General features: G+C 39.7%; 1 protein-coding gene across 1 annotated transcript in view; it reads left to right on the plus strand.

The window, feature by feature from the left end:
• PTPRN2 (protein tyrosine phosphatase receptor type N2) overlaps positions 1 to 26058 on the plus strand; it is a 651416-nt gene that overhangs the window by 405711 nt on the left and 219647 nt on the right. Inside the window, 1 exon segment of the mRNA XM_065830742.2 lies at positions 5026 to 5090. Within this exon segment, the coding sequence (XP_065686814.1) occupies positions 5026 to 5090 (65 nt within the window).

Here is a 26058-nt window from a genome sequence, read left to right on the forward strand (position 1 = left end):
CATATCCTTCATCTAGTGAATTTAATTTAAAGGCCTCCTTTTTTGTGTGTTTGCAAACCCTTTTTGTTTCAGTGGAAGATTAAAAAAAGGATTTATGTGTTGCTTAGTGGGTCGGGTGGATTTTTTGGGGGGTTTTATTTTGAATAGCCGTTTTTATTATGCATCTTTGCTGATGAATTTGTCAGTTCTCCATTAGTATTTCAGGAATTTAAACTATGAGCATAAAAAATCAACTTTGATGGAATATGTAATACACTATGTTACCCAGAATTATCATTTCCATTTCATAAAATTTGCAACAGAAACATCATCTGCTGTAAATTTGTACTGGAATAAAGCTAGTGGGTAGTACACTAAAACGCTTTTTAAAAATTCAGGCCAGTTTTCAAGGGATTAGTAGCTTGTTCTTAATATCTAAATTTATTTTGCCACCATTTCTTCCTCATCTATCTATAGGCTATCAACTATGCTTTATTGTCTTAAATTCTCAATTATAGTCATGTATAGAAAAAGCTAAGTAGTTATATTCCCTGATCAGCAGCTTCAAGCAGCTACTTGATATGTGGTGGATGCTTCAGCACTGCTGTTTTTGAATTTCTTGACCTTCCTGAACTGCTTCTGAAGTTCAAGGTTAACTCAAATATGCTTCTGTACACACCTGGAGTGAACATACTGGAGACTGTCTGCTGTGTCTCTCTCCGCAACATGACAGTGCTTGAGCTTGACCATTTTCAGCTCATGATTTAATCAATAACACATTGTGCCTTCATGCTCCCTAATTTTGGCAGAGTTTATCATGGCTGTCAGAGCTGTCGGGTTTTTTTAGCCAATATCAAGACGGAAAGGGGGGCAGTTAAATAAACTCTTAAAATGTTCTTTAATATCAAAACTTCAATAATTAGAGACTATAGGAAACCTATAAAAAGGAGGTCAAATATATAATGGTAATGATAAAATTCAGCAATTCAGGAGACATAATATTTTCTTCTAACTGTTCATGTGGTAGGAAATTACACACTGGCATTTAAGCCTTGCTGTTTACTTGCACCTATGTATTTTGCAGGTGCTCTGTTGTGGAGTTTTCTTTGTCCTAAGCTACCAAAGAACCTTTAGTTAGACTACTCAGTTTCTTTGAAGGAACTTTCTGTGGAACTTTGTGTTTTTATAAATCTTCTAAATTTTTGCATTTGGTAGAAATCTGCCTTTAGCGTGTATGCTGCATGTGAGGCAGTCAGTGCGGTAGCGTGTCACACCTTTGGACATCCAAAAAGGAGAATGTTGCTACATGACATGGCAGGCCATCAGCCAGCAGTAAAGCAACATAGTCTAGAGTCCATCTGAAGACTGAAAGTCAAGCTTGTTGGCAAAGATTTACTCTTTTTTTTTTTTTTAATTCATACTGCATAACATACACAACACAGTGAAAATGTAGCCTCAAATTGCATGGTCCAGGCAACTGTCCTTCTCACGTGGTTCTTGTGACTCTGGGTGGCATATGTATGTTTGTGAATGTATAAAGCATGGCATAAGTCTTAAGTGTGTGAGTATTGTATGCTGGTTTTAGGATAACATCCAGCAAAATATGCATTTAAGCTTTCTCAGCTTGGGACTCCATGTTCCCATCTGCTTAACAGCTAGTGTAAGAGAAAGAAGCAAAAATAAAGCTGTACAAGTCTGAAAGGTGGGCAGAGCTTTCCTCTCCATTTAAATCATGGGCAGTAGTAATCCTTTGCTGAAGACAGTCAGAAAAGTTTCTCTGTGTTAGGATTGCTTGAGTTTTCACTCTTGAGTGAAAACTTACCAAAATCCTTCCGTATTTTGGATATACAAGGTGAGATTGAGCCCTAATGATGCGACTTACCTCTGGAATAAATGTGAGTCATTTGTGTTGGACAAACTAAATGAAGTATCAGTTCACAATAATATTGCTTTTGAGAATTGTCTGCTGCAATCTGAACTGTTTTGTAAATGTTTCAAGTACTAACAATTAAAGAGTATTTTTCACAAGTGAAAGAAAGACATGCTAAGTCCTTTCAGTATTTTAATGTAAATTTAGAGTGTACAATATCTTCTGGCACACTTGTCCTTTGTGGTAGGAATGTTTCCTTTAGGTAACTTAAATCAAGAATCTGAGTCTGTCTAAATTGTGTCCTTAATCAAAGCAGATAGGTGCTTGCAGATGTGTGTAAGATATGTGGGATGACTCATCCTATTAAATGTCTGTCCCTTTCCAGTGACTGCAGAGACAACCTAGATGACTCACTTGGATTACGTAGTCAATAACTAGATGGCTAAAGGGAGCAGGTTTAACAAGGCTCCAAGGCTTCATTTCTACTCATAAGTAAATAAAACCAGGTGCATGGGTTTTGGCCATAAGTCCAACTGACACGCTTTGCATCTACAAGTTTGAAGTCTTCCCATCCAAAATGGGATGACCTTACCTATACCCCCAGCTGGGAATAATCTCATCCTTGTGCTGTCCCAGAACTATGGTTGGGCATTGTTTTGTGAGAATACTAGTGGGCAGAGGCCAAAAGCATGTGAAGACCATAGTAATGATTTAAAAGTATGGGCAATGGTAAGACAGTGCTAAAGTTCATGACCTGGGCATGTTTGAGTTCCAAGTGTAGTCTTAGTGATTACTACCTCTATTTTGTATTCAGCTTTTTTATGCTGGATTACTTCATTTTTGTTTTGAATGTTTTTACTCACATAGAAGCATGAGCCAGCAATGTGCCCTTGTGGCCAAGAAGGCCAATAGTATCCTGGGATGCATTAGGAAAAGTGTGACCAGCAGGTCCAGGGAGGTTCTTCTGCCCCTGTACTGCCCTGAAGAGGCCGCATCTGGAGTTCTGTGTCCAGTTCTGGGCTTCCCAGTTCAAGAGAGACAAGGAACTACTGGAGAGAGTCCAGTGGAGGGTTACGAAGATTAATAGGTGACTGGACCATCTGACTACAAGGAAAGGCTGAAAGACTTGGGTCTGTTTGGCCTAGAGAAGCGAAGGCTGAGAGAGCATCTTATCAGTGCTTATAAATACCTTAAGGATGGGTTTTCCACAACATGATAAGGGGCAATGGGCATAAACTGAAGCATAGGACATTCTGTCTAAACATGACGAGAAACTTCTTTACTTTGAGGTGCCAGAGCCCTGGACCAGGCTGCCCAGAGAGGTTGTGGAGTCTCCTTCTCTGGAGACATTCAAACCCTCCTGGACACCTTCCTGTGTGATCTGCTCTGGTGAACCTGCTTTAGCAGGTGGGTTGGACTGGATGATCTCCAGAGGTCCCTTCCAACCCCAATTATTCTGTGATTATGTGGTAAATGGGAAAAACTGAATTTCAGAAAAGAAAACATTGTGCATTGCATCCCGGTGTTGTAAAATAACCAATTTACCTTGCCTGCTAGGTAGGAGTCTGTGTTTGTTGTGGAATGTCCCACGGTGACAGTGTGGTGTAATGGTGAGGTGCTGCTCTGCTCTTCGCTGCAAGGAAGTCAGTTGGAAGTTTCCACTGAAGAGAACTCTCCAAACATGTTGCATACGTGTGTTAAACGTGTATGATACTATGTTTACAAGGGAACTACAATTAGTTTAGCTTTCTTTTTCACATAATACTGAACAATAAACGGCCTCATAGCCTTTTATAAGAATGTAACAAGGTGGATGGATGATAGCAGAGCGGTGGATGTGGTCTACCTTGACTTCAGTAAAGCCCTTGACACAGCCCCTCACAGCATCCTCACAGCTAAATTGAGGAGGTGTGGTCTAGACAATAGAGTAGTGAGGTGGGTTGCAAGCTGGCTTAAAGAGAGAAGCCAGAGAGTGGTGGTCAATGGTGCGGAGTCCAGTTGGAGGCCAGTATCTAGTGGAGTGCCTCAGGGGTCAGTACTGGGGCCAATATTATTCAATATATTCATTAATGATTTAGACGAGGGAATTGAGTGTACCATCAGCAAGTTTGCTGATGACACTAAGCTGGGAGGAGTGGCTGACACGCCAGAAGGCTGTGCTGCCATCCAGTGGGACCTGGACAGGTTGGAGAGTTGGGTGGGGGATAACCTGATGGAATTTAACGAGGGAAAGTGTAGAGTCCTGCATCTGGGCAGGAACAATCCCAAGTTCCAGTATAGGTTGGGGCATGACCTATTAGAGAGCAGTGTAGGGGAAAGGGACCTGGGGGTCCTGGTGGACAACAGGATGACCATGAGCCAGCACTGTGCCCTTGTGGCCAGGAAGGCCAATGGCATCCTTGGGTGTATTACAAGGTGGGTGGTCAGTAGATCGAGAGAGGTCCTCCTTCCCCTCTACTCCGCCCTGGTGAGACCCCATCTGGAATATTGTGTCCAGTTCTGGGCCCCTCAGTTCAAGAAGGACAGGGAACTGCTGGAGAGGGTCCAGCGTAGGGCAACAAAGATGATTAAGGGAGTGGAGCATCTCCCTTATGAAGAAAGGCTGAGGGAGCTGGGGCTCTTTAGTTTGGAGAAGAGGAGACTGAGGGGTGACCTTATTAATGTTTATAAATATATAAAGGGTGAGTGCCACAAGGATGGAGTCAGGCTCTTCTCAGTGGCAAACAATGATAGGACAAGGGGCAATGGGATCAAGCTGGAACACAAGAGGTTCCACTTAAATTTGAGAAAGAACTTCTTCTCAGTGAGGGTAACAGAGCACTGGAACAGGCTACCCAGGGAGGTTGTGGAGTCTCCTTCCCTGGAGACATTCAAAGCCCGCCTGGACACATTCCTGTGCGACCTCACCTAGGCGTTCCTGCTCCAGCAGGGGGATTGGACTAGATGATCTTTTGAGGTCCCTTCCAATCCCAAACATACTGTGATACTGTGATACATTTGCATTCAGAAAACTGGCTAGCAGTTGCTAGCAGGGAAAGATATTCCATAGACACTGTAGGTAGGAACTGTGATGAATTTATTGATGGAGGAAAGAAGTTTAGTTATATTGTAAATGCTGCAATATCATGCATATTCTAGGTTTACTGTAACTCTTTCAATCTCAATTTTCCTTACAGCCGTAAACAAAGAGAAGCTTGAAAAAACAACTGGACTGAAAATTCTGCAGACTGGTGTGGGAGAGGTAAGTGGCTTGAGGGCATGTTACATTCTCCAAAACATTTTAATTGTTGGCTTATTTTTTAAGAAATCCTGGAGCTCATGAATGTTTGTGAGCTACCAGTCTGATAGTGCTAAGGGCCTTTTTATGATACAGTTGCATCTGTCAAAATACAATCTGCTGCACAAATACCACTGCATCCCACGGAGAAAAAAATACCATCCTTATGAGAAAAGTGCAGCCAGCTTTAAGAAATGCAGTTTTTTGCTTTGTTGTATCACAGGAACAAAATCCCCCTAAAACGAGCACAGCAACTGAAGTCATTCTGTTATTGCCCTTGATTTTGTTGGAGTGTTATCTCATCTAGATCAATGAAAGTTTAAATTTGGGGTAAAGAGTCTTCAGATGTTAGGGAGAATCTGACAGTGAATGACTTGCTTATTTTGGATGTAGCTTGAAACATAAATAAAACATGTGTCTGTTATTATGGTGATATCACTAAGCAAAAACTCCACTAAGCAGTTCATCATTTATTAATAAAGATGATGCTATCTGCTAAGAACCTTGTATGAACTACAGTTGATTGCTAATTCTTGTGCTAATTTTGTGTACACAGTTATCTTTTTTTTTTTTCCTTTTCATTTAAGTAATTTTGCTAGTGGTGAATGCTCACAGGGCTAGACAAATGCTTTTCTTGTGATTACATTATTCTCAGTATTAAGAATAATGAATTGCAAACTTGTAATATACTGAAGGAATTTACTTTTTTTTCTTTTTTTTTACTGATTTTCATTTCTTACATTTCTAACTTTTGTCAGTTTAAGCCTAAGAACTTAACTTGCCAGGATTTCTGAGGTTTTTTTGTTTAACTTTATTCACATTATTAAAAGACTGAGACCCGCTAAGATGTTTAGGGACAAAGCTGTAAGAATTAGAACGTGGAAACAAGCATAGGTGAAATAATCAGAAAATGAAAGCCAGCATGTTAATCAGCTTAACTGGAGTCAGCTTAACTGGAGCTGATTTAACTAGTTAAGGTTCTCAAGGGTGCACAACCTCGAGAGCTGGGAAGCGTGTCCTGTGCACCTCAGGCTGTGTCCTCACCTCAAGCCACAGTGAAGCTTGAATATGTGCTGTCTGCAAGCCCTGGGCTCTGCTGCATAACAGAAGAACCAGGACTGTGGCACACACTGTGGAAGCCACATTCAGTAAAATTTTACCCAACAGGATTCCTCATGCTGATGAAATCCCTCCATATATTTTGTCTGATTCCAGTCATTGAATAGATTCCAGCTGGCTTCAAAGTCAGCTGGAAAATGAAAGCCCGCTTCACTTCGGTTGCTTACTGTTAAATGAGTTACCTTGTGTGTGGCCAATGGAGAAGGAAAGCACTTCTGGGTATTTGAAATGCAAGTAGTTGTCACCTGCTAAATGCATCATTGTGATAATAGGGTTTTGTAACCATGGCAGTCTAAGGATGTACTGGAGATACAGCCTCAAGGACTTCCTAACTTTTTTTAAGACCAGCTAATAGAACTGGAAAAAGTGGACAAGTTCTTAGGCTAGAGAACTCCCCAGTCTGGTTCTTGTGCTCTGTTTAGTAAAAGTCATTGCAGAACTCACCCCCCATATATTTAGACTATCACACCTTTTTAAAAAAATGGTGATATTACTTGGATTAATTAAGACTTTGTCAGAAGTTTGTGCTTTACACTCTGCCAAATATGTATTTTTAGAAGGCAAAAAGTGGAAACAAATTAACCAAAGGGAAGTAGACATTTTGGCTTAAATATATTCCATGTTACACCTGAGAAATGGTGATACTACTTGGATTAGTTAAGACTTTGACAGAAGTTTGTGATTTACACTCTGCCAAATATGTGTTTTTAGAAGGCAAAAAGTGGAAACAAATTTACCAAAGGGAAGTAGACATTTTGGCTTAAATATATTCCATGTTACACGTGAGATATGGTGATCAGCAGTGAAAGAACCAAGTTGTTTGGAACAGTTTAGGTGATGGAAGAACATTTATTCAGTGGGTTATGTATCTTGTTGGATGAGAATTCTCCCAGCTGTGTACATTCCCCTTTATACGTCCTATCAGATATGATTGTGTACATAATGAATATATTTCTGCAGTCTCACATGAAAAATACTGGAGTGCTGTAACCAAGCTGTTTCTTTGTTGATAGGGTATCAGATTCAGGCTATTTCAGGTTAAATCTAACTATGTTAATCCAGTTTTGCAGTTTGTTTTTGATTCACCCTGGTGTTTCACAGTGTTAAAATAGTAGAAAGTACATATTTTAACATGATGAAGGAGCCTTTTGTTGAATAAGGATTTATTTTTCTTCACACCATATGAATGGAATGATATGTAACGGTAACTGTACATTAAAGTCGAGTTGCTCAAATCAAAAGTACTTAGAAAAAACTCTTTAGTTTCAGAATGACAAACAGCCTTTTTGTTTGGACAGTAGGTCAGATTCATGGCAAAGTTAATGGATATATAATCTTCACTTGCAGGACTGTAAAATAAAAAGGATTGATTTTGCATGGCAAGTTTCATATCTGAAGTAGTTCAAGAGAAATATAGTTGCGATACTTATGGTGAATGGAGCAGCTGTACAAACAAATGCAGGAACTGTTCTAAGCTCAGCAATAATTCGTGTGTTGCTCTGAACAGTGGAATCTGTTTCAGGTGTTGATCTGTGATAACAGGATTTGTGCCTAAGTAATAAATGTGTAGACACCAATGACTAACCAGGCCTTGGTGCCATAGAAGGAAACTGTCTCCTTCTCTGCGGAGAAGATAAATGCTTCTCAGAGCTCCTCAATCTCTTGCTTTGCCTCTCTATCTCAAGAAAAGCATTTCAAAAGCAACAACAGATTATAAAATTCACACCAAGCTTACTGAGCCATTCAGTAAAGTCTGGGGAGGGCTGATGAACTGCTTTTACATCACTGCATAAACATGTGCTCTGTAGTCATTAACAACACAGGTCTGGAGTCTACCACAGCTGCAATACAGTTCATCATCTTTATACCATGTAAAAGATTTCCACAGCTTCAGTGAGGTTTCTGGAGAGAGCTGAGGTTAGCTGCATTGTGCTAGTGTAGGGTAGGCTCTGCTTTAGCAGGATTGAAGATGAGTTCCTGAGCTGCAACATCAGAAGCTGCATGTGTCAGGATGTTGACTTAAAAGTTCTACACATTCCATGGGAAAGTTTGGATGATATAGTGCAAAGCATTGTCCAGACTGTGGGTAAGCAGAGCTTCGTTAGGCCGTTGTGGAACAGACCCTTACTGGTACTTCCACAGCATATCCATCTCAGCATCTAACATTTGCTGGCAGAATATTCAATGGTCCAGTAATCCAGAGAGGTGCATTGGAATTTGATATGCTTTGTATCGCTCTTAATTATTTTGGCCCCTATCCTGTTTGTAAGAAGGCTGTTATACCAGCAAACCAGGAATCATTCTGCTGTAGAGAAAACCAGTTCCGACATTGAAATCCTGAGGATGCGTGCACTGCTGTAGTACTGACTGCGTCTGGATGTTTATTTTCTGTTTGGAGTATTCCAGCACCTATAACAGCTCTAAAATTCCTATACAGTAGCCCTCCAAGATTTGAGTCATTGTCATGCATTATGTTTGTGACACACAAATTCATCACATCGTCTTGGTTATTCAGATACGGTGAAGCTGCCGTTGTCTTTGAGGTATTTTCTTTTGATCTCCCACACATGAAATAAATCTCTGAAGTCCTAAGGTCATCCTCAGAAGTCCAAGAACCTCCTATAATTGAGTGTGTGTGAGGCTGTGAATGTACATGTAGTGTTATCTATATGTATATTTGCATAACACTGTAAGAGGCATAGTACCAATAAAAAACCCAAAGAGCTAAACAGCATTTAAGCAGGACCCATAACTCAATACCCCTATCTCCCAACTTGGTGTGGACCATTGCATGTTTCAGAAACAAGAGCTGAACTTGTTGCTCTGCATGGCTGAGCACCTCTGTGCGATCTTGGGGACAGCATTTCGGGTCACATGGAGGAAAAGGCCCCTTAGCAGCTGCACAGCTCCACCTGACTCCTGCTGCCTTCAGGATTCAGTGGGATCAGGAGCCCTAGTCCCACGCAAACATTAGTCTCATGGACTTGTACCCAGGAGCTGCTCTCTAGCACAAGGGACCTCAGTGGGCATCATGAACCACGGCCCCGCACAGAGGTCACTGCTTGACCTGGAATTCCTTACATAAGCACTTTAGAGTAGTTATAAAATTGCAGTATTTTTCAGTTCAATTCCATGCTGGGCTTGGCTGTAACCAGGGTTTGTCTGGTTCTAGTCCAGCTGCAGTTTAAGAAAATTTCAAATAATGGTGCAAATGCAGTTACTATGGCATGGAAAAATAACTGTTTATGCAGCTTTAGGCTGAAATTTGTTGCAACAACAGTTTCAGAATAACAGGTCAGGCTTTCCAGTAGCTCAAGAAAGTGTAGTGATTCAAATCAGGTTTTGCAGGCTAAGGACCTGTGATTTGAAATATAAATTATCTGAGCCAAGGCCTGAAACAAACCAAGGGAATGGCACTGTTTCTCTCTTGAGCTGGTAAAACAGCACCCACTCTGGAATACATTATTTTAAATTAACTCTTTCTATTTCCCAGTAGGGGAAAATACATTCATCACTGGAACTGTCACTTTTTTTCATAAGATTTGGATCATGGTTCTCATATGGCAGACATAAGAATTAGAATGTTTTTCTAAACTAAATGTGAATCACCCAAAATATATGTGAAATGAACACTTTTCTGTACCTCTAGATGTTCTAAAATGGAGCAGTGATATTTTGACAGGTTTCAGGACATTCTCATTTAGAGATATTTTGATAGATGTAGAATTATGTTGATGTTGCATGAATTGATGTTACTACAATAAAGGAAAGAAATCAGTGTTTAAAAATTCTATTGAATCTAGAGGACATGATAAGATAGACTTTTCAGTGATGTATAAGTCTCTTTGAGGTAGGAGTCAGATTTCTGACTTATTATCTTCCTTAATGTTGCCAAATTTTGTCATTAATGTCTGTGCATCCAGATTTGACCCAGAATGATATTGGAAATCCATACAAAATTGGACTGAGTGCAAAACGTGACAAATCATTTGCTATTGTTGAAGAATAAAGTGTCAGCTTCATTCTGATATGCTGTGATTACTAGGTAGAATGCTAAGGGTTGGGTTTTGCTTGTAACGACCAAATTAGCCTGGGATCTACTCCAGCTGCCTTTCTTACAGTGACAGCCTGGCAATCAGTAAATGCTTCTGATTTAAAGCAGGTATTGCACCCAGAGGTACACTGGGATAAAAAGGGATGCTGTACCCAAGATTACTAAGCTAAAGTAGCTCTGATACTCATCCCTCTCTTATCAGAGCTAATTATGCTGGAGCTGAGCACAGGTGCATATGAGGGAATACGCCTCTGCATCACAGTGTAAGCATCCTTAGACCGGGGGACACCAGGGGAGGGATTTTTCTGCGAGCCTGCTTTCAACATCTTTTCATGCCAAAGCCATGGCTTAAGAGATCAACAAATCCATTTTTTCCTGTTATGTGAGATCTGGGATTGGAGATCGTGAAGACGGCTCTTGCTGTTGGCTTTTGCCGAGCGCTCTGCCTGTGCTGATTAACAGCTGAGTGGAGATTTCCAGGAGGACAGTGTTTTGGAGCAGCACACATTGCTGTGAGCAAGGCGTGTGTCAGGACACAGATGGGCTCTTTGCTTTAAGGCATGTAACTTTACGGCTGTATATATATATATATACATACAAATAAGAAAAATAATAACTAAAAACTTTAAGGAGTACAATCCTAGAAAAAGTCTTGGTGAAAGCACAGTGAGGAAGATTTACTTTATCCCACACACAAATATTAGATTCTAAAGCTGTGTAACCCTTCAAAATTCATAGATTATATTTTACATAGAATGCTACTAGTAATATTCTACTTTCATGGAGTTTTACTGACAGTGACTAATATCTCACTGTTACAATTTTGTGAGAATACATGTATAGTAAAGTGATGCTAATCAGAAGTTAGTCATATGGTAGCGTTTAGAAGTAATGCTTCAAGAGCTTTAAGGAATAAAGCTAAATAGAACATTAAATTTCTCCAAAGAGAATGATGGAGCTCTATGGCTCATTTATTTAAGATCTTGTATGTTTTTGCAAAATGCATTTTAGCTAATATTTAGAGATAATGTTAATGCTATTTATTAACTATTCATTATGGTACACAGCCCACTAGAGGGCTGCTTTTCAAATAAATTGCTTCCAGAGTGTTAATAAATGGCAAAATAAAAACAAAAAATATGCAGCATGAATATGTATATTATTTTACCACATTATTTTGTCATATACCTTCTGTGACTGCATGTTATATACAGAAAATACTAAAACAATACAAATAATAGCCCCAACTCTGAAAACATTTAGAATATGCTCAGCTTTAAGTATATAGTTAGAGTTCCCTTTTAAGCTACTGATAAGTTCAGAGTTAAAGAGATGCCTTGGTGCTACTGGGACTGTCTTCTGTCACGTATCACACCGTCTCTGGTTGTGGAGGGGCAAAGTTCCAATGTTTATCCCCTGTATTTGATTTGAATATTGCATAGCAGAGGTATTTTGACATCTGAATGACAGGGCACAGCTTCAGTCTGGAAATCAGGTGTCAGTAGTAATTTCTTTTCTTGTGCTCTGATTGTGACAACGCCCTCCACCTTTACAAATTTGTAAAGAACACGACAAGAAAAATGAGATTATAATGTTAAGAAAAATACAACAAATCTGATTTTCAGCGACAACTATCAGTGTATATTGATTTATGTTTTCCTCCTGAAACAGTATAAAAAGCACAAGTATTGAGGTGTCATGTTGGTTCATGAATTCCTTTACAGTAGCACTGTGTGATTTAAAGGAGCAGAAGTGCCAAGTGATGTGGCAGTTGCCATGGCAACTGCAGCAATTCAATTTTTATTCAGTATCATGTAAAATGAAACAAGATACGGTTTGCTTTGTGGCTTCAGGAACTTATGCATCCTACCAGTGTTGTTCCTTTTTTGTCTTTTGTAGCATTGTTCCATTAAAAAAGTAGCATATGTTTGTTTTAAGGATTTGTCGTGGTTTTAGGCTGTGTCATGCCACTGTTTTTAAAGCAGAGCTTCCCTTAAAAAGCATTATAGATGTGTAATGAAAAGAGATTTAGATACTAGCAATGACTATGTAAAGCAAACTGTAGGGTAATTCTGCTTAAAAATCAATGTTGTTATCTACCCTATGATTTGGTAGCCTGTGTTTGATATGTTCATGAAGAAGATACGTAGGGTCTTTACATAGGAGATACCTTACTCATTCATGAAATTCTGCACCCTCCCTTTACCAGCGGACAGTTCATTATGACTCAAAGGGAAACAAAATCTTCAGTGCTGTGGTGGGTTGGCTAGGGAAGCTGCAGATGAGCATTCACTTCTGTTTAACTGTCTGAAATCTGAGTGATAGAGCTGGTCAGAAATTTTGAGGAGGGAGATTCTTCCACCTCCAGAGGCAAGAGCTTGATCCTGACAAGAACACATGGATTTCAAGCAATCTTGAACACAGATTTATAATAATTTAGAAGAGGTATAAATCCTAGTCCCTCAGCCCCTGCCCAAGCAGTCCCTGGGCAGCTAATGGACAAGTCCACATGGAAAGCCACTCACCAGGACCTCTGCTCTTGTTCTGTAGGCACAGGACAGTGTCTTGGACTAAGATTAATGTTGTGAGACACCCACATTTTCCATACAAATCCCTGGCATCAGGGGCCTTATAGCTACAGCAACGTTAGTAAGATAAACAAGACCAGGGCACAGAGCCTGTCATGGTCCCGTATTTGTCCATATTGTTGAATTGGTGGCATGGTCACTCACATTACGTCTTATGCCAACTAATACTCTTCTAGGCTGTTTTTCTGCTAAGCCTAAGCAAGATCCAGGCCCGGGACCATTTATGGCAGGCAGCTTCAGTGTGGTCTGGACATTAAGACACAAGCATTGAGGAGATAACTGATCCTTTATAGCTAAAAACTGCAGCTCCAGCAAAATATCCATTTCAGTGAAGAATTATAGGTGTTTATTTACTGCACACCAAGAACTGGATAGGGCATGAGCACAGGCACTTCAGCATACACAAAACCAGCTCCTAGGTCGCTATGGCTGCTTTTAGCACTATGGGTAGATCCATCATAGAGCAGTATTTCAATGTGAGCCAAGGATACCGAGTATCACAGCCTGTGACAAGGAAAAGGGACGCAATTCTATGCCACAGAAAAATGACCCACTCCGCTAATGGCCAAGGATCACTGTGTACTTTGCTCTTGAACAGGGATGTCATTTTGCGAACTGTTTATATCTCTGGCTCTTTACCTTTAGCAGGTAGAGTAATGACTTAATTTTAGAGACATCAGTGCTGGTTTTATGATACAGATTTTGTTTGATTGTTAAACTGATAATTTACAGGTCTTTACTAAGTGAATGCAAACAAATTCTGGTCCTCAAAGCTCTGCTAATGCACAATGTTTGAATTTTAATTTCCAGTCCATCTTAGATTACGGTGATGAAAATCAATATTTAATCCCTCGTTAACACATGAATAAGCGGAAACTGTCATTTCCCACCAAACAATAACGGGATTATCTCAAGAACTGTCAGTTTATGTGAAAACATTATGTTGCCCAAATTTTCATAAAAATTAGCAGTGGGTAATATTCAAGATCAGAGCAATGGAAAGAGGGAAATCTGCATTCATGGTAATAAATATTCATATTTGTCCGCTCAGGAGATGAAAATCTAATCAAGGGGCTATTGATGCACTGGCTTCTTTTTTTTTTTTTCTTTTTTTTTTTTTTTTAAACCAAGATGTTTCATCTAAATTGGGTTTGATATGGAAATTAGTCTCACTCCAAGTCCTCCAGGCCATGAGCATGCTGGGATAACACTGGAGGTGTCCGGTACATCAGATGTTGCTGCTGGCATCTGCTTCTATAGACAACAAACACAATAAAATAAAATAAAAAATTGATAACATCTCAAGGGTCAGCCTCCCAGTGGCTTAGGGTGTTGCGTTTTCTTTTCCCCCCTAAACATTTTAATTTTATCCCAGTTAAATCCTCAGTAGTGCGGTGTTAAAATTGTCGGCATTTTTTGCTTTTGTTGACAATTACCATAAATCAGAAGACACTCTGCATGAAGCTTAATGAAATATGTATGATCTAAAAATGGGAAGAAGATAAGTGCAGTATGTTGCTGTAGGGTTTTGTGTGTGTATCTACATATCTGTGCGTGCATATGCGCAACCTGAAGAGCTAACTTGTATTTCATGTGCTGTGCACTGATTGGAACAATCGGGAAGTTACCATCTGGAGAAAAAATAGGTACTTTACAAGAAAAATAATATATCACATGAATAAAATGCATCACATTTTATCCAAAAAGTGAGAACAGTGTGTTTTCCATATCAGTTAATATGTTCAATTAATATACTTGTCTGTTAAAATATTCTTGATACTGATTTTACCTACACTAGTACAAAAATCTGGTCCTCTTGCATTGCCTCCAAAAGAAGCATTTGCCTTGACATACTTTTTTTTTCTAATATTCTTATTTTTGAACCCAGTAGTTATACATAATGTCTTGTCCTTGCTTGTACTTCCTGTGGGTTTTATGAACTTTTCCTTAATTAGATGTATCTTGAAGGTTCTGATCTTACAAATAACCACATATATGTTTATCTGAGCACAACCTTTCTTGGGAGAGAACCTATCAGCGCTGTGAGTGCTACTGGACACTAGACAGTATCATTTGGCTACCGGTCGCTGTCTGCACACAAGCAATGGGCAACTCAGTCCTTTTAAAACTCAGAATACGATCAGCCATTTTATTTAATTCCTGGAGAAACTGTCCTACAAAGGTATCTTTTTTAGATTTGGAACTGGACATACGTTGTATCAGCAGCATTCAGCTATATTGCCTGTAGCAGGAGAGAAAGATAAGCAGAGACTGTTCTGAAAGAAAGGAGAATAGCTAGAATACAAATATTGCTTGTTGAGGAGGTTGCATCCTTTCATTATCAAATGTATACCAAAAGAAATATGGAGATATGGCTTGTACTATTTCAGAATTCCAGTAATTTGTGCAATAAATCATAGAGAAGCAACTGTAAGCAGCCTGCAGAGTGTGGTGTACATGTATTGGCAGGCCTGATATCTTTTACTGTACAATCTGTGCTGGCATCTTTGTCCAAAATGTTTTTCAGAGACCTTATCTCCCTAGTCAACTTCTTTGCCAAGCTTAAAAAAAAAAAAAAAAGAAAAAGCATGTGGTATATATAGCAGATGGGTGTTCATCAACATACAGGTGTCTGGCACACAGGTGCCAGATAATGTAAGGTAGTTAGATATTTTCTGGGAAATCCCATTATTTGTTCCTAAAAGAAAGAGTTGCCTATTCTTCTAGTGCTACCTGCACTGCAAGATGTGCACCTGAGAGTTTAATGGCCCCTCTTAACTGTTACCCATTTGACCAGAGTGATGCTTAGACCAGAGCTGCCTTTCTTCTCTTTGCTTTTCCTCGAGACACTAAATTGACTCTGTGAAGTTCATGATGTTCTGCAGCAGAACAGCAGCAGTCTGCACTGACGTTAGGCAGTACTACTTGATCCAGGTTCTTTATTCACTTTGCCTTCATACATGTTTTGCTATTAATTTTCATCATTGAGAGAATTGGGAATTCTTCATATGTAACAAGTAACTTTGTCTAAAATGTTTGAATTTTTAAGGAAAAAAAGATCAAACCAGTTATAGTAGCTTCTACTGAAATGCTGATTTGAGTTTGTCTCAAGTAGAAACATCGTTATGATGATAATGATCTATTGATTAGAGAAGCATTAAACCCCAATATATTTCAAGGTAGTATATGGAGAAAAGCAGTGCAGTGCTACTTGTAAGCAGTATATCCAATACTTTGTAAGTACTCACACCACTAACCTCTGCAAACTATTTTAGCTGCATAAGGTACTTCGTATTAAATAATGACTTTGGGTTCTTGCCATAGGTAAAGAAGAGGTTCCAGGTGCTTCACAGCCCTTGGCTGTGGTCCTGGGTCCCACTGACAGTCACCTTCTTTCAGAGGGCTGCTACTACACACTCACTATCAAAGCAGCACAGTCAGCTTCAGGATGTGGACCCTGATTTTACCCACAAAATTACCATATAAACACCTACCAGTGCTCAGCAGGACACGGTTCTATGTGCTGCAGAGCCTTTCGATATCGTGGAGCATTCGTGGTTTCCCATTTAGATGAAATCATGTATTTTCTTAGTTTTTTGTGTAAGAAGCACAGTAACAGAGACCCAGAATAGAGTGGAGGTGCAGGTCCTTGTGCAGAAGCTGGGAGACCCTGATTTTATGCACTGCTCCTCTGTGTGGGCTAAACCTCATCAGCTACATGGGGTAGTAGCCTCCCAGGATTGTTTCATTTTATGTAAATATTTTAGTGTTTCAGACAGTTCATGAGAACATGGAACAGTAGGTGTTCAACTTAGCTCCTGGTTCATACCAAGATCCTTGTTATGAGTCAAGTGGGTGAAGGCTTGGACGTTTCCCAGAGGAGTACTCTGACACTGAACCGTAGATGGTGGTAAAGCTTTCTGTCACCTGAACTTCAACTAAAAAGCATGTCTTTGACATGAAAAAAAACTCCCTATTCAAAGTTTCCCTAAAACCTGTGTGAATCTATGAAAAAAATTCATTCTGTAGTGAATTGATATTACTTTGCATAAATCATTTAATTGTAAAAAGGCTGAGTAGTTTTAATTAACAGGGGCATTACCGTAATGCTTTCTAGACAGGATTGGGATCTCACTGGGAACCTGCCCACACACAGAGTGATAGGAAAACTGTGCCTTTGAGTGATTACAGTTAATCACTCAAAAAGACAAGATTAGAAGAGAAAGGGAATAAAACTTATCATTTTTCTTATTTTATAAATAAGAATCTGAGTCATACAGATATTAATGACATTGTCCACACTTGAAAACAAGCCTCTGAGAAATTTGGGACGGGACCCAAAGCCCAATCCAGTGCCTGAACCAGATGTTCACCTTTCCTGTCCATTAGTATGCAATTCCAGGAGCATCAGGATGAAAGCTTATCTTCAGACTTGACTTAACAAAATGTTTTAATAATCCTAGCTATGAAATGCTAGGAGCTGATCTTGGATTTTACAATGAGAGACAAAGTGGTTGTGATACAGTATGGTATGTAAATTATATGCAAAGTATATTGGCATGCAAATTTGAATGCTAAAAGGAAAATCATTCTTTTCTAAACGAGAGAAGAGAGCTTTTCACCCATAGAAGCCAGTATCTATGAATAAAATTTTTTAAACAAATTGACAGGCTTTCTTTACATTCTAAAACATATTTGTCTTTGCATGCAAAATAATTTCATCTCTCTTCTAAACAAGCTCAGTTTCTTTACTTTGCTGATACCAAGTAGGCAAAAATGCTAAAAGCCTCTCAGGCAACTAAGATCTTATGAAGATGCCGTAATATTTTTTAAAATGTATATTAATATGTGAAATTCTGAAAAGTCATTTTAAGACTTCAGTATTTTGGTTTCAATAGTCAACACTTGGAGCAGATGCAGGTGTTGTCTGTGACCTTGTTGATCAGTAACATCTACAGTGGTTAATACCATGTTGTTATTGCTCTTTTGTATCCATTAGACAACAAAGTGTTCCTCTGTCTATTGCCATAGTGAACTCTGGAAACACTAATGGGCAGATATAGAATATTTCAGGAACTGGTAATATTCATAGGGCATGACAAGATACACCTGGTTGTCCCTCTGCCTCGCCAATAACACAGTTGGTGCTATTAAGCATATTTTGTTAGCTGAGACAAGAGAAAGCAGAGCAATAGTAGCTGTGTCTGCTGTCTTTTCTATTTTATATTTTTCATTTTGAGCTTGAATTTTGTGCCAGACTAATAGCCGATGGCAATGGGCTGGGGAAATGAAACTTTTGCTAAGATTAGGGAATGTGCAGAAAACAATGTGTGAAATCCTGATTTGACAAGGATGAACAGACTGGTGAGAGCACAGAGACATTTTGTGAAGTTAAACCATATTTGTACCCAGCATGTCTAGAAAAAACCTGTAACAACCAAGGTGGCAAAAGATCCCACCCAGGAGACAATAGAATGACATCCTCATTATGCCAGTCAGAATAAAGGAGGTGTGGAGTTTATTCTGCCCTTTTCAATTACTGGCAGCTTATATTAATTTATGGTAGTGGAGCGATGTATGTGTTGTTGTGCTCTGGGGTGATTATCCTTGTGAGACTCTGAAGTTCAACAGTTGTCATGCAATTTGGAGTTGCAGACTGGCAATTTTCGTAATTGAACCTCAGGAAATAAACAAGATATGGCAACTTGATACATTTCAAGCAATTATATTTCTGCTGAAATTTCTGCTTCATCCTGGGGACTCCCGGATTTGCTAAGCCAAATTCTGTCTTTCATTAGGAATGCAAATAACCTCCAAGAAAGAGAAGAAGGCAGATATCTTTATTATATACAGTGGCACAACAATAGATTGTACTGTCACCCGCCCTTCGTTTAGAAGATGGTCTTAGAAACCTGCCACCTGACCACAAGTCAGGAGAGCAGACTTTGAAAAATTGTTATCAGCTGTGGCTTTTGTGGCTCTGGAGATGCAGAACAACAGAATTCCTCCAGTGTAAAATGAAGTATTTGCAGGGTGTAAAATCAGTACTCCTACCCAGCTTATTCAGCCTGTAAAGTTTTCAGAGCAAGGTCTCTTACTTGCTGCATGCCCAGTGTCCAGTACCTTTATTATTAATTATCATGACGTAGCACCAACAGGGAACCACCAGGCTGGATTCCCTCATGCTAAATACCTGTCAGATTTGCAAATAATCAGAGGTTTGCTGAGTCATTTTCCTGAGAAGATTAATGATATATGCAAGTTATTTCTTTGGTGCAGTCCTGTTCATTTACAAATCGGTGCACCAGCTCTGTTCCACAGGACGCTGGAGGAGCCGGCAATTTCAGGCACACAGTTTCCCGGCCCCCAGTTCACAACACTGGCTCTGGCTTTTTCCAGAGCCTTGAAAGACTGGCTCAGTTTCCAAGACTTCCCTGCACCCTTACCTGCTCCACTGAGATGTGAGCCTGCTGATTAGAAAAGTCTATTAGTAGCTGGTGTTATTGACCCCTAACTTTCAATTCATTGAATCATCTACGATAGGAGTGTGGTCAGCTGAGCTCTATAATCACCAGAGTTGAGCTATGATTGGAATTGCCTTCTATTTCCCACTGCTGATTACAGGGAAAGCCAATGTCTAGGACTGCATAGTTAAATGGGATTCAGTTTACAAACTAGTATTGAATAGGTTGGGTCTCCACTAGATCTGAGGTGTCAAGATGGTTCTGTGATACAAACAACTAGGTGAATTTGGGATATCACAATCTATAGTGTTGGCTGAAGATGTGAATGGTACAAATGATGTTTATTGAACTCCATATTGCTCTATAAGCCTGTCTTAGGGATTCCCAAGTGTGATCTTCAACCATTTGTGACCACCCTTGACAGTCTGAGCACTGAAGCTGTGTTCACGGAGTGTGTGAGTACACCAAATCTGAGCAGTGGGATAATCAAAGCCCAGCAGATCTCCCAGTTCTTGTACACTGTTAAGAGGTCATACAACGCCATTATAATGCCTGTCTGATACTCTGCATCCCCAAGACTAGGATGAGGTGATTTCTTGAAATGGAGCTGCAAGGGCTCTTGTTGTTGTAAGGATTTCCCTGGAAAGGGGAGTTGAGACAGCGTGAGGGGACATGAAAGCTCCTTTCAGGCTGGACCATGTTATTCTGGGCCAGGCTGGATCTTGATGGCCCAGTGGTGAATCAACCTTTCAGGGCAACACTTTGAGATCTGTGGGCCTACGCAGTGAATAATCTGTAGTCCACATTAGTTTCCTAGTTGATCCCATTGGAGAAAGAGTCTCTTGTAGTAGCCTGAAGCCATCTCCTTACAGACAATGAATTCCCTAATATTAACTTCTGAACACAGAACATTTCACTATTTTTTTGGCTGATATTGAAAAGTGGCATGTGGGTGGGCACGCTGACAGGGCACCTTGCAAGGAAAGAGGAAGGTGTCTGTTGTAACTAAAGGATGTTTCCTTCCTTTACTTTTTACGTTGTGTGAAAGACATATGACTTCCCAGTCAGCACAGCTTGCCATGCACCCTTGTTTTCCCAATTAGAAAAGCAAAACAAGCTGTTTCTCAGTATAGTTGTTGGGCAGTTTGTTGCATCAAGCTGTGAGCAATGTATGCCATGGAAGGAGCCCTGGTTGATGCCAGCAGGGGAGATCTGTGACTGGGATACAAAAATAGTCATGCCACAACAGTATGCAAACAGTTGTGTTTCTCTTCTGGTAGTGTAGAAACCCCTGGTGCCTCTCCTAACCTCAAAGCTTACTCGGAAGAAAAAATATAATAATGTTGTCATCTCTTATTTTGTTCTTTCTTTTGTTATTTGCTCACCCCTTCCTAGGTGATGATAGATAGTCTCGAGGTAGAGGACAGTGAAGAAAATGTCCACTTGCAGCTCTGTACCTGCGGGTAGATGCTACTGTCTCCATATAAACTCACAGACATGAGAGAGGCTGACTGGGCTATGCCCATGACAAACCTGGAGCCCCACGTGTTGGAACAGAATGAGTTTCGGGTCCCTTGGGTTGGTCTGGATAAGCCAGAAGAGGGAGACAACTTGCACACATGGTAAAAATCATAAGTTCAGAAGGGTGAAATAGCTTTGAATTTATCTTAACTCCTTTTAAATAATTTGCTTGTGAGCAACTGATTTTTCAGGGCAAGGAATAATATTAAGACTCATTGTTAGAGATATAACAAGTCTTTTTGATAAAATAGTTTGCAGAGTATATATACTGTACTGAGGGCTAGACAGCTGAGTAAAAAAAAAAACAAAAAAAAAATCATTATTTTCTACCAGCAGTTTCCATGTATTTCTTCATATTGAGGACATCTTTTTCTTCTCTGCTTTGTTTTCAGTCTTGTTTTTATTTTTTTTTATTTTGTTCAGAACAAGTGAGCCAGTGTAATATTTCCTCAAAAGCTGTTTATTGCATTGCCTTAGCATTCATTTTTATTTAATATGAACCTGGTGAAGGCAAATTAAAAAAAAAAAGCTCAAATTGAACTGAATTTCAGGTGTCTGTCAAACACATAACTGTGATAGTGTGAAATAGAGAGTAAAAATATTTAAAAATTGTAAAGGGGCAACACTGCTCATATATGCCAGTATGTATCTATTCCTCATTGATTTTCAGAGTCAGCTTCCAGTCATCTGACTCTTCATACCTTATGAAATATAATGTAGTATATAAAAATAAATCAGTTGGAAAACGCAGGATTCCAGCATGCAGCATTATGATGTCAAGGGTAAATGAACCCATTGAAAAAGCAACTAATGCACTTCAGTGATTGCATTTTTTTTAGGTTTTATCAACTAGTGTGCAGATTTTTACTGTCTAAACACAATGTAGTCAGCATTTATCTCCTATAAAATCAGTCAAAACAGAACCTCCTATGTAATCAGTTTGACTCAGAGATGGTTGTGGTGGTGGCGGAGGGAATCACTTTTCTCTAGTAATTCTCAGGCAGCCAATGCACACATCTTATCAGGGGTTACCTAGCAACTGTGGGCTGCCATTAGTTGAAGTATAGTGATTAGTTAATAGCCCATGACTTCACAGGTTACTTTTTTTCTTCACAATTATATACAAATATTTAGCATTTGATTTCTTCTGAAAACCCCTTCTCATGCAGAAATTAATACCAGGTCAGATCATGACTGGTGCTTATCTCTCCAATCTATAGTTAGCGGTAAGTGCTTACTTTCCTTCACCTTTCCTATCGTATTTTACGTCTTCCAGGCAATTGCTGCAACTTAAGCACATTACCAAAAGAAAACTATGAAGCGTCAAAAACGGATCAGTGTAATTTTCTGGAACTTTGTTTATATTTTAAATTTTACCTGGGAGTTGCGTAAAGAACTGACTGTCCATATCTCCCCTATCATACTAGAACCAGGCAAGAGGAAAGAACTTTCAGATTCAGCAGTGTCACAGGGGCACATTCATCATCCACTTTTTCAGGTTTTACAACACAGTATAAATGGGAGGCGACTGCCACACACTTAGTTCAAATATTCAGCAACATGGGAGTATTTTGATGCAATCCTTCACATAGTATTTTTGTCAGACTTTTTTTAATTTTTTTTTTTTTTTACTCTAAGTACTCTTATTTGCAAATTTCTATTAGCTTTTTGCACAAGGCTTTCATCTAATATCTAACAAATCCTCCCTCTCTTCTATATGATGGCTTTATGAAATTTGGAGGGGTTCACTACCTAGCCTAGGTGAACCAGGCATCCATCAGATGTGCAAAATTTGGTTTAGTATGAAGCCTGTAGCCCAAAAGAGGGACAGGACTGCACTGTCAGCTATGCCTTTTCTTACTGCAGCCCCAAAAAACATGACTGTAACGCCCATCCCTGGTGACCTGCAGGTTGTTTCTGAGAAACATGGTCAAGTTGCCTCATATTGCTTTCATATTCCAAATCCTGTTGGCTCCAAGAAGTGTCTGGAGAATCAGCTGTGAAATCAGGAAACTGTTGGCTGAAGGGAACCTGAAGTCACCTTGTCCCATCTCCTGCTCAAAGCAGAGTGGTTACTAACACCGTATCAGGCAGATCCCCTTCCTGCACTGGCAGTTCCAGCTCCAGTGTTAATAAATAAAGACTACACTTTGAAGGCAGAAAGAAAAGGGTGGAACTACTATCTTACCTGTAAGATTCTTTTATCCTTTAGATGCTCCCACTACTAAGTTGCTTGTGCAGTCTGGCATCACACCTTTTCCAAGGACTTGTTTTCTATGCTCTTTGACTTTTGCTGACTGCTGGTGATCTTGGTGTGTCCCTAGGACAACCATCCTGATCCTGGCATTGCTGCCATCTGGTGCATAAATAATAATGAGTTCTCTTTGTCTGTCTTCACCTGCTCAAAGTCCATGCTCAAAGCCATACATCAAAGGCTCTGCAAGTAATAAATGTATCTGGCATGGAGGTTTTTGGGGTGACAATAACCATTAATCACATAGAGTGTCCTTTCCATTTCTACCAGGCCAGGGTGGTGGTGGCCCCATAGCCACTCAAAGGTTAAGGAATGCAGTAATTTTTATGGTTTTCTCTATACCTTGTGGAGTTGCCTGTGTGAGCTAGCCTTTACCAAAAAATATAAAGTTTCTTGCAGCTATTTTCCCTCTGTGAATTACCAGGGGCTTTGGATGAGTGTGCTGCAGATGTATTTGGCCCTGGAGTAACTTTTAGAATTCACCGGAATTTTTCTGGACACAATTGCTACCAGAGCTTACTCCTCCGTGCCTGCTTCCAGCTCTGAAGAAGCTCGGGGCCATGTGCCTACAACTGTTCTGATTCAAAATGCAGTGAAGTCAGTGGAAGAATTGCCTTGGATTAGGTCTTACACAAATGCATTAGGATACAAGATAATGCATAGATCATAGGAAGTCTACTACACCCAACTGTCTCTGTATACAAGGGAAAGACAAGGAAAATAAGGAGCTGTTCCCTAGTCCCCCAGTCCCTTGGGTTTACTTTCCTGGCCTAATTCCAAGCCAGTAACACCACTGGGCAAATTTCCCTAAAGGAAGAGCACAGCCTTGCTCGCCACCAGGCTACTCAGCAGATGTGGCCCCTTCAGAAGCCAATGGTGTAACCATGTGATTTTTCTAGTCTGGATTCATTGGATACAACCTTAGTTTGACTTTTAAATACCTGTCACATAGCCTCTGATAGTCTTAAAAGCATGGATTGTGTTTCATATAACTTACTTCAGATTCAGGACTTTCTGAAAGGTAGAACAGATTGTAGTTGCTATCTTATGGACCTTTGCAAGTTACTCTTACAGGCACAGGGAAGAGAAGGCAGAGCTTTGTTCCATTTGTATTTTTTAGTGGGACTTGCTATGCTACTAATGGTGATGAAGACAATGTAAATTCATAAAAAGATAAATGTACAAAATATTTGTACTGTGAACTCAGGATAAAAATACAAGTTTTAGGTAAACTTTATGCTACTATGATAATTCCTATTCTATGCACTACATATATCTGTGCATCACTTGAGCTCAACTCATATCAACACATATAAGTTAGTTAGTTAAAGAAAAATCCACTTATAGTTTATAAAATTTGAATTGCTTTATGAGTGCAAGGGTTGAATTTTGGGAATTGTAACAGAACAATAGTTATCATTGACTAGTATCTAGTCATTTTAAGCTTTGATCTTATTAATAAGGTCAGATTTTGTTACTGTTGGGAAGAATACTTTAAAAGACAGCTGCTGTGATTTCTGAACAGAGATCATAAAGGTTGAATTAGAATGTCACAATTATTTATGTATCTCCTGAGATATTTTATTGTACAGTATTAAATATAAGCTGCAGGTACAACAGATGGATTTTGCCACACAATCCATCTATGTTTCCTTCTGTAAGGTGTGGTTATCACTGCATGTGTGCAAGATATTTTGTCTTGCAGAAATTTTTCTAAAGGATTGCAGCGGGATTTGTGCTTTCATTTACTAAACAGCAGTGGCAGACCAAAGAGTGGTGCTGCACCCTGGCAGCTGCTGTTCTGCGCAAAACCAGCATTTTTCATGGGGCTGAGCCTTTCTCTCAGCCAGCTCCACAGCAACTTTAAATCATTCATCTTTTTCTTTGTGTTTTGATGGGGAAATGTAGCTGGAGGTTGACTTAAGGACCATTTTAGCATGCTTGGGTCTCAAAGAAGTATCATGTTCATTTGTAAAGTGGTTGATCAGCCCAGTGAAAGGAGCTGTTGCTACATCCCTGCCTCATTAGCTTTTTAACTGACTGTATTGGATGTGAGCCCCACTTGAAAGTACAGGGAGGTGCTTTGCTGCTGCTCTCATCAAAAGCAGCTTTTGAGCAGCAGCATGAAGTTATGGGATGTTATTTTTTAAATTAAACTGATAAGAATGAGACCAAAATTGGGACCAAAGCCTCCTGTTCCTCATTCCCATGTTCAGATATCCTTTTTTATTCTTTCCTAATAAATGGTTTTCAAATCCTAGCAGGCAGATTTGGAGTTATTAATGACATTTTGAATGGAGCCTTCCTGTCATCCTCAGGAGAGCGCGTGCAGCCCTGGGCCGTGTGCTGGAGAAGCTCTGCCCTGTTATTGAAGTGACAACTTCACAATCATGGCTCTTTGGCACTGGTCATATTACTTTTCAATTTGATGTGAGTGTATTATTTAACACTGACTACATTAAGGTTTTTTAGCTCACATCATGGATTTTTAGCTCCCAGAAGAGTATTTTACTGCATGTTGGATTCCCTGTTATTGTCACATTCCACAGTCAACAAAAGCTTTGAACTAGGAGCCCCTGCATCCATTGGCACTGGGTAACATCAGATTTTGTGCCCTTTTTTTGGACACCTGTTTTACCAACCTGAGCACTTAAGTGGATAATTTTGAGAACAGAGCCTACATATCCCAAGCCATCCTGGATATGAATTGCATAGATAAGGAGTGGTTTATCTGAAGCAAATGCTTGTGTAGCAGGTGTGAGCAGCATCTGCCCCTGACATCTGCACCTCACATCCACTGGTTAGCTCTCTGTGGTCTCCTTTTTGAAAATTGCATTACCTGTGAAAGGACTTGTCTCAATTTAAATTACCTGTGAGATCACGAATGCTGTCTTCATCCTAGTGTTAAATTCCTAACAATTTCTATCAACTC

The sequence above is a fragment of the Patagioenas fasciata genome, chromosome 2 (genome assembly GCF_037038585.1).
Source record: "Patagioenas fasciata isolate bPatFas1 chromosome 2, bPatFas1.hap1, whole genome shotgun sequence".
NCBI classification, from domain to species: Eukaryota; Metazoa; Chordata; class Aves; order Columbiformes; family Columbidae; genus Patagioenas; species Patagioenas fasciata.